We start from the raw sequence: 12538 nt of genomic DNA, 5'->3' as shown, positions 1-12538 counted from the left end.
TATGAAGCTACAACCATTTACGTTAACCACAGAAAGACCTGTGATAAGTCATCCCCAATACGCTGAAGGCGTGCTCCACTCATGCTAGGCATGCATTTGCAGGGTTTGGCGATGGCGGTGGTGAACGGTACCTTAGGCCCAGCTCAGTGTTGTTGGGCATGGAGTATCTCAGCCTCTCCAGGACCACGGCGTGCTGGGACTTGTGCAGGCAGCTTAGATAGTGGGTGACCACCTGGAGAAGGGCCCACGCAGAAGCACAACATTAGCAGGGCTTTGTTTGTTTAAATAGTGGGTGACCACCTGGAGAAGGGCCCACGCAGAAGCACAACATTAGCAGGGCTTTGTTTGTTTAAATAGTGGGTGACCACCTGGAGAAGGGCCCACGCAGAAGCACAACATTAGCAGGGCTTTGTTTGTTTAAATAGTGGGTGACCACCTGGAGAAGGGCCCACGCAGAAGCACAACGTTAGCAGGGCTTTGTTTGTTTCACAACGACATGCAGCGTTCCCACACATTATTTTGTACCAATGAATTTCCAAAACCTTTTTCCAAAAACCAGTCCAGGATATTAAACCCAATTTCCAGGCTTACAACTACTAAGACGCGCGAAAGCGGGAAGCGAACGCAGCTCGTAAATTGCAATAACAACAATTAGAATATATATTTTTTCTTTTTAAAGTTTTCTACTGTGTGTGTGTATGTGTGTGTGTGTGTGTGTGTGTGTGTGTGTGTGTGTGTGCTCACGCGTGTGTGCGTGCGTTTGTTTTGTGTGATACAGCTGCGCCCTCTGGTGGCAGGCGGGTGGTGTCACAGCGTTCTGCCTGGGTTACATAGTAATGGCTCACTACAGCTCAGAAACTGGTCCCTGATCATGATGTTGACACGCTGGTTAAAGCAAAGTCTGAGATGTCTGGAAACAGCATGAAGTAAAGTATTTTTGAGATGTTTTGAGCTGAGCCTTTTCTGTTGGGTTATTATCCCCCCCCCCCCCCCCCCCCCCCCCTTTGTTAAATTGATTATGCATGCATGAAGCATTGAGTGTTTTAATTGTCATTTTCTGAACATTTCATTCTGTGAAATTCAATAAAAAGACTAAACTGAGGTAATTGTCTGAGTTTGATTGCAGAAAGTAGGCCTGCATAAAACATGTTGTGAAGTAATTACAGCTGCAGATATAGCAAATTTGCAGATGGAAATGTTTGCTTAGACAGTTAATGTCCGCACTTGTTGTTTCAAATGTTTTATTGGGGCTCCTTATTGCATTGTTTGTTAACACAAAGCGCGCTATGATTCTGATTAACTGATGACCTCCGGTGCTACGATGATAGCGTTGGTCAACCAACCTTTTCCTAGGCCGACAGCCTAGTAATGTAATGTTCTCTTACAGCGAGAAGCACACCTCAAAAGAAAGCTTAATTTGTCCACTCCAATTTATTTATTTATTTATTTTATCATCTTCCATTCTGGAGATATTTACCTTTATGAAACACCTGCTTTTGTAGTAACGGGCTCTTCTTGAACAGAAAGCCGAGTTAGGAGCTGTTTTGTTAACAAAATCAATAATCTAATTTCAAAACTTCCCATGAATATCATGACAGTGGGAACGGGGGAGAGGCATTTTTTAGCACGGTGTGAGCTTTTAGATCTGTTCTTTTTATCCTGTCGAATTTTGTATAATGTTATACACGTTTCGTTAAAAGGTTTTTTATTAACAAAATCTTTCAAAACTTCCCATAAATGTCATGACAGTGGGAACCCTGATCATGGAAAAACCAATTCAATTGAGATTTTACTGGCATGAGAAGTCATCCGTTTACAAATGCCAAAGCAAGTGTCAAAACATAAAACGCTTTAACCCATTCTGACCGGGCACCCATTTTGGTGTCAGCATCATGTTATGCTTTAGCTATTGAAAAATAGCAGATCTACAAGCTCATATCGCGCCACCGAGTGGCGCAATACGAGCTTGCAGGTCTGCTATTTTTTGAAAAATCGAAGAGCGACTGACATTTTTTTTAAACACAAGCTATTGAAAAATAGCAGATCTACAAGCTCAGCTCATAGGTCTGCTATTTTTGAAAAATCGTGAAAATGTGGTGCAAATCTTTGAATACATGAGGGTTTTCAGAAAACCGTTTTCAGAAAAAATGTCTTCTGATTTAGAAGACATTTGGTAGAACCGAGCTCAGGTCTAAATGGGCTTAAGAGCCTCAGAACCAGCGGGTGTTTCTCTTGCCTTGTTGTGGAAGCGGTAGCAGCTCCAGAACGTGGCTGGACTGAAGGGAACCTCCAGGCGGGACGGAACCGTTTCCAGGCAGCGCTGCACCAGGTCAGAGAACCTGCCGTCGGTCTGTTTACTGCTGGTAAAGAGGAGATAACTGGAGAGACAGAAACACACGAGAGTCAGAGTCAGGAGGGCTCCGCTTTGAACCCCACCTTTATGTGTGGTGCGTTACAACCAGGACATGTTTTCATACAGGCTTTGAACCCCACCTTTATGTGTGGTGCGTTACAACCAGTACATGTTTTCATACAGGCTTTGAACCCCACCTTTATGTGTGGTGCGTTACAACCACTACATGTTTTCATACAGGCTTTGAACCTCACCTTTATGTGTGGTGCGTTACAACCACTACATGTTTTCATACAGGCTTTGAACCACACCTTTATGTGTGGTGCGTTACAACCACTACATGTTTTCATACAGGCTTTGAACCCCACCTTTATGTGTGGTGCGTTACAACCACTACATGTTTTCATACAGGCTTTGAACCCCACCTTTATGTGTGGTGCGTTACAACCACTACATGTTTTCATACAGGCTTTGAACCCCACCTTTATGTGTGGTGCGTTACAACCACTACATGTTTTCATACAGGCTTTGAACCCCACCTTTATGTGTGGTGCGTTACAACCACTACATGTTTTCATACAGGCTTTGAACCCCACCTTTATGTGTGGTGCGTTACAACCACTACATGTTTTCATACAGGTAGTGCAAAAAGAACTGTCAAACTGTTCTCCTCTTAGAGTATATATGAATAGAGACGGCACCCGGAGGAAACCCTGAGGCGAGATGGACATAGTGGCCGAATTTGGTATTGCAGCGCTGGGCCCAAACACATGAACGCGTTGTTGGTCCGTTGACTATCATTGCGCACGTTAATGATGACACGTGAACGCTGAAAGCGTGCAATGATGATAGTCAACGGCACAGCAGCGCGTTCAATGCGTTTGGCCCAATCAATCCCAGAATGCACTCTGTTCCTACCCGGAAGGAGGAGGAGTGAAATCGCCTCATGCGCTTTTGAGCAACTCAATGCAAGTGGATGGGAGGAGAAACCCGGTGCCGTCTCTATTCATATGTGTTTTAACCCATTCTGACCTGAGATCAGATTCATACGAGGTTTCCACTGGACACACACTGGTCTGATTAACCCATTCTGACCTGAGATCAGATTCTAAAAATGTCAGTCGTTCTTCGATTATTCAAAAATAGCAGACCTACAAGCTCGTATCGCGCCACTCGGTGGCGCGATATGAGCTTGTAGATCTGCTATTTTTCAATAGCTAAAGCATAACATGATGCCAACACCAAAATGGGTGCCCGGTCAGAATGTTTTAATGTTATTTGTATGTTTGCATAATGCATATATTTGGGGGAAAACCCTGGAGATTTCTACAACCTAAACATTTTGTACTCCTGCTTTTCCCAATGAATCTCATTTGAAAAGGAATGCTAATGAATATATTATGATATTTAAAAAAAGGAATACTTAGCATGCTGCTGAATTCCTCTGCCTGCCAGACTTACTCCATCCACAGTTTGTGCAGCGTGAGGAGCTTCATGGAGGATCCCAGAGCCCTCTCGAAGGAGTCCACCGTGGTCTCCAGGGTGCCGTGGAGCCACTGCCAGTGACTGACAGAAAGATCAGACGTTTTTAAAGGTTTCATGACATTAATTCAGTTTTCTTTTAGGTTTTATGACCTCAAATACACCCAAAAAAACCCCCTGAACATTCAGTGGATTTGCTGTGGACATTGCCATAATTATATGGGATTTGCAGGCTGTGACATCACAAACAGGGAAATCAGACCACTTGTTTGAGCCAGAAAACCACCAGACCACAGAAAATCTACTGAATTATTTTTGGGTGCAATTGAGCTCAGCTAACCTATTTTTATGTCACAATCCCTTCAATAGGGGATCAAACATTTTAATGGGTAGCGCATGCATGGCATCAACAACACTGTTTAGAGTTAAAAGTCTGGATAGGTTAAAAGGAGGGATGCACCAAAATTAAAACTAAGAAAGCATTGATAATAATTTGACGAAAAGTAATATAATGCTCTCTCTTGACCTCCTGGACTTTGTTGATTACGTACAAAACATTAAGCGGCACACACACACACACACACACACACACACACACACACACACACACACACCAGTGAACCAGATGCAGATAAGGCATCTGGTGACGTATCTGTTCCTGGAGGTGCTTCTTGATGACCGGCCCTCTCAGCATCTCCTCTGTGGGAACACCAAGGATGTGTCTGAGGAAAGGAGCAGAGATCATTTCAAACCAGGCTTTGGAATGCATGTGTGTAAAATGTAAAGAGACGGCCCCGTTCGCCCAATATGTCATTGCTCGTCGTTTAACCCATTCTGACCTGAGATCAGATTCATACGAGGTTTCCACTGGACACACACTGTTCTGATCAACCCATTCTGACCTGAGATCAGATTCTAAAAATGTCAGTCGTTCTTCGATTTTTCAAAAATAGCAGACCTACAAGCTCGTAGCGCGCCACTCGGTGGCGCGCTATGAGCTTGTAGATCTGCTATTTTTCAATAGCTAAAGCGTGACATGATGCTGACACCAAAATGGGTGCCCGTTCAGAATGGGTTAATTTTCAAATGTCATGTGCGTTACTGTGATTTGTTGAGGCCTGATTTAGACTCCACCCACCATACGACCATGTGAAAGTAACATGGTGCATTTTTGTCACACCAACCCCGTATAAATTAAGCATTACATTACATTGCTTGCAAGCCAACGTCATATGAATGCCAAAGTGTGTGTGTTGCCTACCGCAGAACGTCTACTGGCTGCTTCTGGCTCTGTTCGTCTTCACAGAGAGACAGAATGAAGCCCCTGAAGAGAGGACCTATGGCACTCCACTTCCCCTGGAGACACAAAGCAGGGATAAAGGAGAGTGTGAGACAGCCACGCTGAACAGACAAAGAGAGAGAGGACCTATGGCACTCCACTTCCCCTGGACACACAAAGCAGGGATAAAGGAGAGTGTGAGACAGCCACGCTGAACAGACAAAGAGAGAGAGGACCTATGGCACTCCACTTCCCCTGGACACACAAAGCAGGGATAAAGGAGAGTGTGAGACAGCCACGCTGAACAGACAAAGAGAGAGAGGACCTATGGCACTCCACTTCCCCTGGAGACACAAAGCAGGGATAGAGGAGAGTGTGAGACAGCCACGCTGAACAGACAAAGAGAGAGAGGACCTATGGCACTCCACTTCCCCTGGAGACACAAAGCAGGGATAAAGGAGAGTGTGAGACAGCCACGCTGAACAGACAAAGGGTACATATTTAACCCATTCTGACCTGAGATCAGATTCATACCAGGTTTCCGCCGGACACACACTGGTCTGATGAACCCATTCTGACCTGAGATCAGATTCTATAAAAATGTCAGTCGCTCTTCGATTTTTCAAAAATAGCAGACCTACAAGCTCGTATCGCGCCACTCGGTGGCGCGATATGAGCTTGTAGATCTGCTATTTTTCAATAGCTAAAGCATAACATGATGCCGACACCAAAATGGGTGCCCGGTCAGAATGGGTTAAATGCCCTCTGATCATGTCTCAAATATAAATTGGTCCGATTTTTTACTTTAATGATTTTATAAACCTTTCTTTTGCGTCATCATTGCTGCGTTCCATTTGTAAAATCCTTACCATGCTCAGTATTTTTGCGACAACCAGTGTAAATGTATCTGGATGTTTCAGATCAACGGCTAGAATGAAAATTAAGACCCAATTTCACCAGTGAAAAAAGGCTACCTGGTAGATTATAAACAAGGGATTCAGTGCATAGACTAGACTAGAGACTACGTTTAAAGACTCTTTATGGCTTGGATATCACAACAGCATTTTAAGACATTTCCGGTAAAATGTGATTGTTCGCAATCATGATTAGTGTTTTATTTTAATGCAAAGGAATCATAACCTTTACTGATCCCAGGGTTAAATTCACAAGTCTGCAGCAGTCAAGGAATTAACATCTTTCAGCCTTCATCAGGCTGACCCGCAGCCAACCAACCATGTGCAACAGTTTGTTCTGACGTACCAACAGTCCATTAGTCCGACACCCTAAACCCCAGCCCTTAACCCAGGGGTCTGGTTGTTAACCCTTAACCCCAACCTCACAGGAAAGCCATGGGCGAGTCTTAACCAGCCACGCATGTGACAGAGTAATAGCTGTCGGACTGTTAGTACGTCCGAACAACGTGCCCCCAGCCAGCCAACCCTGATAACCGTCAACTTCCCTAGTGAGTGACTGTATGAGGACTGGGGGGGGCATCTTTTCCAACTACCTGCATACGCATCATCATCCACGCTTGCTCACCTGGGCCATGAGGAACTTGCAGGAGTGGTAGAAGACCTCTGCGTTGTGGGGACACTCCACCAGGGCGTGGAGCCACATGCTCACAGCCTGGTCGCTGTCGCCCTTCCTGATGTGCAGCTCTGCCAGGCTGTCCCGCAGGGCACAGGACTCGGGACACAGCTCCAGCAGGGACGCACACAACCGCACGCCCACGTCAAACCTACAGGAACCAGCAGACGAGCAGAGTGGTGGTGTTGCAACCATAGACATGTAAACGTAGACGCCCTTTCCGGCTATGGAGCCATCTTTCTGCACTGTGTTACACAGCGGTCTGTCCCCGATGCTATGCCATCATCCTTTATTTACACTGTGTTACACAGTGGTCTGTCCCCGATGCTATGACATCATCCTTTATTTACACTGTGTTACACAGCGGTCTGTCCCCGATGCTATGCCATCATCCTTTATTTACACCGTGTTACACAGTGGTCTGTCCCCGATGCTATGACATCATCCTTTATTTACACTGTGTTACACAGCGGTCTGTCCCCGATGCTATGCCATCATCCTTTATTTACACTGTGTTACACTGTGGTCTGTCCCCGATGCTATGCCATCATCCTTTATTTACACTGTGTTACACAGTGGTCTGTCCCCGATGCTATGCCATCATCCTTTATTTACACTGTGTTACACAGTGGTCTGTCCCCGATGCTATGCCATCATCCTTTATTTACACTGTGTTACACAGCGGTCTGTCCCCGATGCTATGCCATCATCCTTTATTTACACTGTGTTACACAGTGGTCTGTCCCCGATGCTATGCCATCATCCTTTATTTACACTGTGTTACACAGCGGTCTGTCCCCGATGCTATGACATCATCCTTTATTTACACTGTGTTACACAGCGGTCTGTCCCCGATGCTATGCCATCATCCTTTATTTACACTGTGTTACACAGCGGTCTGTCCCCGATGCTATGCCATCATCCTTTATTTACACTGTGTTACACAGTGGTCTGTCCCCGATGCTATGCCATCATCCTTTATTTACACTGTGTTACACAGTGGTCTGTCCCCGATGCTATGCCATCATCCTTTATTTACACTGTGTTACACAGCGGTCTGTCCCCGATGCTATGACATCATCCTTTATTTACACTGTGTTACACAGTGGTCTGTCCCCGATGCTATGCCATCATCCTTTATTTACACCGTGTTACACAGTGGTCTGTCCCCGATGCTATGACATCATCCTTTATTTACACTGTGTTACACAGCGGTCTGTCCCCGATGCTATGACATCATCCTTTATTTACACTGTGTTACACAGTGGTCTGTCCCCGATGCTATGCCATCATCCTTTATTTACACCGTGTTACACAGTGGTCTGTCCCCGATGCTATGACATCATCCTTTATTTACACTGTGTTACACAGTGGTCTGTCCCCGATGCTATGACATCATCCTTTATTTACACTGTGTTACACAGTGGTCTGTCCCCGATGCTATGCCATCATCCTTTATTTACACTGTGTTACACAGTGGTCTGTCCCCGATGCTATGACATCATCCTTTATTTACACCGTGTTACACAGCGGTCTGTCCCCGATGCTATGCCATCATCCTTTATTTACACCGTGTTACACAGTGGTCTGTCCCCGATGCTATGACATCATCCTTTATTTACACCGTGTTACACAGTGGTCTGTCCCCGATGCTATGACATCATCCTTTATTTACACTGTGTTACACAGTGGTCTGTCCCCGATGCTATGACATCATCCTTTATTTACACTGTGTTACACAGCGGTCTGTCCCCGATGCTATGCCATCATCCTTTATTTACACCGTGTTACACAGTGGTCTGTCCCCGATGCTATGCCATCATCCTTTATTTACACTGTGTTACACAGTGGTCTGTCCCCGATGCTATGCCATCATCCTTTATTTACACTGTGTTACACAGTGGTCTGTCCCCGATGCTATGCCATCATCCTTTATTTACACTGTGTTACACAGTGGTCTGTCCCCGATGCTATGCCATCATCCTTTATTTACACTGTGTTACACAGTGGTCTGTCCCCGATGCTATGCCATCATCCTTTATTTACACTGTGTTACACAGCGGTCTGTCCCCGATGCTATGCCATCATCCTTTATTTACACCGTGTTACACAGTGGTCTGTCCCCGATGCTATGCCATCATCCTTTATTTACACCGTGTTACACAGTGGTCTGTCCCCGATGCTATGCCATCATCCTTTATTTACACTGTGTTACACAGCGGTCTGTCCCCGATGCTATGCCATCATCCTTTATTTACACTGTGTTACACAGTGGTCTGTCCCCGATGCTATGCCATCATCCTTTATTTACACTGTGTTACACAGCGGTCTGTCCCCGATGCTATGCCATCATCCTTTATTTACACTGTGTTACACAGCGGTCTGTCCCCGATGCTATGACATCATCCTTTATTTACACTGTGTTACACAGTGGTCTGTCCCCGATGCTATGCCATCATCCTTTATTTACACTGTGTTACACAGTGGTCTGTCCCCGATGCTATGACATCATCCTTTATTTACACTGTGTTACACAGTGGTCTGTCCCCGATGCTATGCCATCATCCTTTATTTACACCGTGTTACACAGTGGTCTGTCCCCGATGCTATGCCATCATCCTTTATTTACACTGTGTTACACAGCGGTCTGTCCCCGATGCTATGCCATCATCCTTTATTTACACTGTGTTACACAGCGGTCTGTCCCCGATGCTATGACATCATCCTTTATTTACACTGTGTTACACAGTGGTCTGTCCCCGATGCTATGCCATCATCCTTTATTTACACCGTGTTACACAGTGGTCTGTCCCCGATGCTATGCCATCATCCTTTATTTACACTGTGTTACACAGTGGTCTGTCCCCGATGCTATGCCATCATCCTTTATTTACACCGTGTTACACAGTGGTCTGTCCCCGATGCTATGCCATCATCCTTTATTTACACTGTGTTACACAGTGGTCTGTCCCCGATGCTATGCCATCATCCTTTATTTACACCGTGTTACACAGTGGTCTGTCCCCGATGCTATGCCATCATCCTTTATTTACACTGTGTTACACAGTGGTCTGTCCCCGATGCTATGACATCATCCTTTATTTACACCGTGTTACACAGTGGTCTGTCCCCGATGCTATGCCATCATCCTTTATTTACACCGTGTTACACAGTGGTCTGTCCCCGATGCTATGCCATCATCCTTTATTTACACTGTGTTACACAGTGGTCTGTCCCCGATGCTATGCCATCATCCTTTATTTACACCGTGTTACACAGTGGTCTGTCCCCGATGCTATGCCATCATCCTTTATTTACACCGTGTTACACAGTGGTCTGTCCCCGATGCTATGCCATCATCCTTTATTTACACTGTGTTACACAGCGGTCTGTCCCCGATGCTATGACATCATCCTTTATTTACACTGTGTTACACAGTGGTCTGTCCCCGATGCTATGCCATCATCCTTTATTTACACCGTGTTACACAGTGGTCTGTCCCCGATGCTATGCCATCATCCTTTATTTACACCGTGTTACACAGCGGTCTGTCCCCGATGCTATGCCATCATCCTTTATTTACACCGTGTTACACAGCGGTCTGTCCCCGATGCTATGCCATCATCCTTTATTTACACTGTGTTACACAGTGGTCTGTCCCCGATGCTATGCCATCATCCTTTATTTACACCGTGTTACACAGCGGTCTGTCCCCGATGCTATGCCATCATCCTTTATTTACACCGTGTTACACAGCGGTCTGTCCCCGATGCTATGACATCATCCTTTATTTACACTGTGTTACACAGCGGTCTGTCCCCGATGCTATGCCATCATCCTTTATTTACACTGTGTTACACAGTGGTCTGTCCCCGATGCTATGACATCATCCTTTATTTACACTGTGTTACACAGTGGTCTGTCCCCGATGCTATGCCATCATCCTTTATTTACACTGTGTTACACAGCGGTCTGTCCCCGATGCTATGCCATCATCCTTTATTTACACTGTGTTACACAGCGGTCTGTCCCCGATGCTATGCCATCATCCTTTATTTACACTGTGTTACACAGCGGTCTGTCCCCGATGCTATGCCATCATCCTTTATTTACACCGTGTTACACAGTGGTCTGTCCCCGATGCTATGCCATCATCCTTTATTTACACCGTGTTACACAGTGGTCTGTCCCCGATGCTATGCCATCATCCTTTATTTACACTGTGTTACACAGCGGTCTGTCCCCGATGCTATGACATCATCCTTTATTTACACTGTGTTACACAGCGGTCTGTCCCCGATGCTATGCCATCATCCTTTATTTACACCGTGTTACACAGCGGTCTGTCCCCGATGCTATGCCATCATCCTTTATTTACACTGTGTTACACAGCGGTCTGTCCCCGATGCTATGCCATCATCCTTTATTTACACTGTGTTACACAGCGGTCTGTCCCCGATGCTATGCCATCATCCTTTATTTACACTGTGTTACACAGTGGTCTGTCCCCGATGCTATGCCATCATCCTTTATTTACACCGTGTTACACAGTGGTCTGTCCCCGATGCTATGCCATCATCCTTTATTTACACTGTGTTACACAGCGGTCTGTCCCCGATGCTATGCCATCATCCTTTATTTACACTGTGTTACACAGTGGTCTGTCCCCGATGCTATGCCATCATCCTTTATTTACACTGTGTTACACAGTGGTCTGTCCCCGATGCTATGCCATCATCCTTTATTTACACTGTGTTACACAGTGGTCTGTCCCCGATGCTATGACATCATCCTTTATTTACACTGTGTTACACAGCGGTCTGTCCCCGATGCTATGCCATCATCCTTTATTTACACCGTGTTACACAGCGGTCTGTCCCCGATGCTATGACATCATCCTTTATTTACACCGTGTTACACAGTGGTCTGTCCCCGATGCTATGCCATCATCCTTTATTTACACTGTGTTACACAGTGGTCTGTCCCCGATGCTATGCCATCATCCTTTATTTACACCGTGTTACACAGTGGTCTGTCCCCGATGCTATGCCATCATCCTTTATTTACACTGTGTTACACAGTGGTCTGTCCCCGATGCTATGCCATCATCCTTTATTTACACCGTGTTACACAGTGGTCTGTCCCCGATGCTATGACATCATCCTTTATTTACACTGTGTTACACAGTGGTCTGTCCCCGATGCTATGACATCATCCTTTATTTACACTGTGTTACACAGCGGTCTGTCCCCGATGCTATGCCATCATCCTTTATTTACACTGTGTTACACAGCGGTCTGTCCCCGATGCTATGCCATCATCCTTTATTTACACCGTGTTACACAGCGGTCTGTCCCCGATGCTATGCCATCATCCTTTATTTACACCGTGTTACACAGCGGTCTGTCCCCGATGCTATGCCATCATCCTTTATTTACACTGTGTTACACAGCGGTCTGTCCCCGATGCTATGCCATCATCCTTTATTTACACTGTGTTACACAGTGGTCTGTCCCCGATGCTATGCCATCATCCTTTATTTACACTGTGTTACACAGTGGTCTGTCCCCGATGCTATGCCATCATCCTTTATTTACACCGTGTTACACAGTGGTCTGTCCCCGATGCTATGCCATCATCCTTTATTTACACTGTGTTACACAGTGGTCTGTCCCCGATGCTATGCCATCATCCTTTATTTACACTGTGTTACACAGCGGTCTGTCCCCGATGCTATGCCATCATCCTTTATTTACACTGTGTTACACAGCGGTCTGTCCCCGATGCTATGCCATCATCCTTTATTTACACTGTGTTACACAGCGGTCTGTCCCCGA

The 12538-nt window shown here is 45.6% G+C and overlaps 1 protein-coding gene across 3 annotated transcripts in view; it reads right to left on the bottom strand.

Moving 5' to 3' along the window:
- zfc3h1 (zinc finger C3H1-type containing) overlaps positions 1-12538 on the bottom strand; it is a 68971-nt gene that overhangs the window by 3746 nt on the left and 52687 nt on the right. For 2 of the 3 annotated variants that reach the window (XM_083762944.1, XM_083762946.1), the window contains exons 26-31: positions 6654-6852; positions 5097-5191; positions 4450-4557; positions 3815-3919; positions 2237-2378; positions 132-232 (exon numbers count right to left, since the gene is read on the bottom strand). In XM_083762944.1, the coding sequence (XP_083619070.1) occupies positions 132-232; positions 2237-2378; positions 3815-3919; positions 4450-4557; positions 5097-5191; positions 6654-6852 (750 nt within the window). Of the gene's footprint in view, positions 1-131; positions 233-284; positions 301-2236; positions 2379-3814; positions 3920-4449; positions 4558-5096; positions 5192-6653; positions 6853-12538 lie in introns of all 3 variants that reach the window. The other variant, XM_083762945.1, reaches the window with a different exon arrangement.

Source organism: Protomyctophum parallelum (genome assembly GCF_964188405.1).
Source record: "Protomyctophum parallelum genome assembly, chromosome: 4".
NCBI classification, from domain to species: domain Eukaryota; kingdom Metazoa; phylum Chordata; class Actinopteri; order Myctophiformes; family Myctophidae; genus Protomyctophum; species Protomyctophum parallelum.
This window is presented reverse-complemented; position numbering and strand designations above follow the sequence as displayed.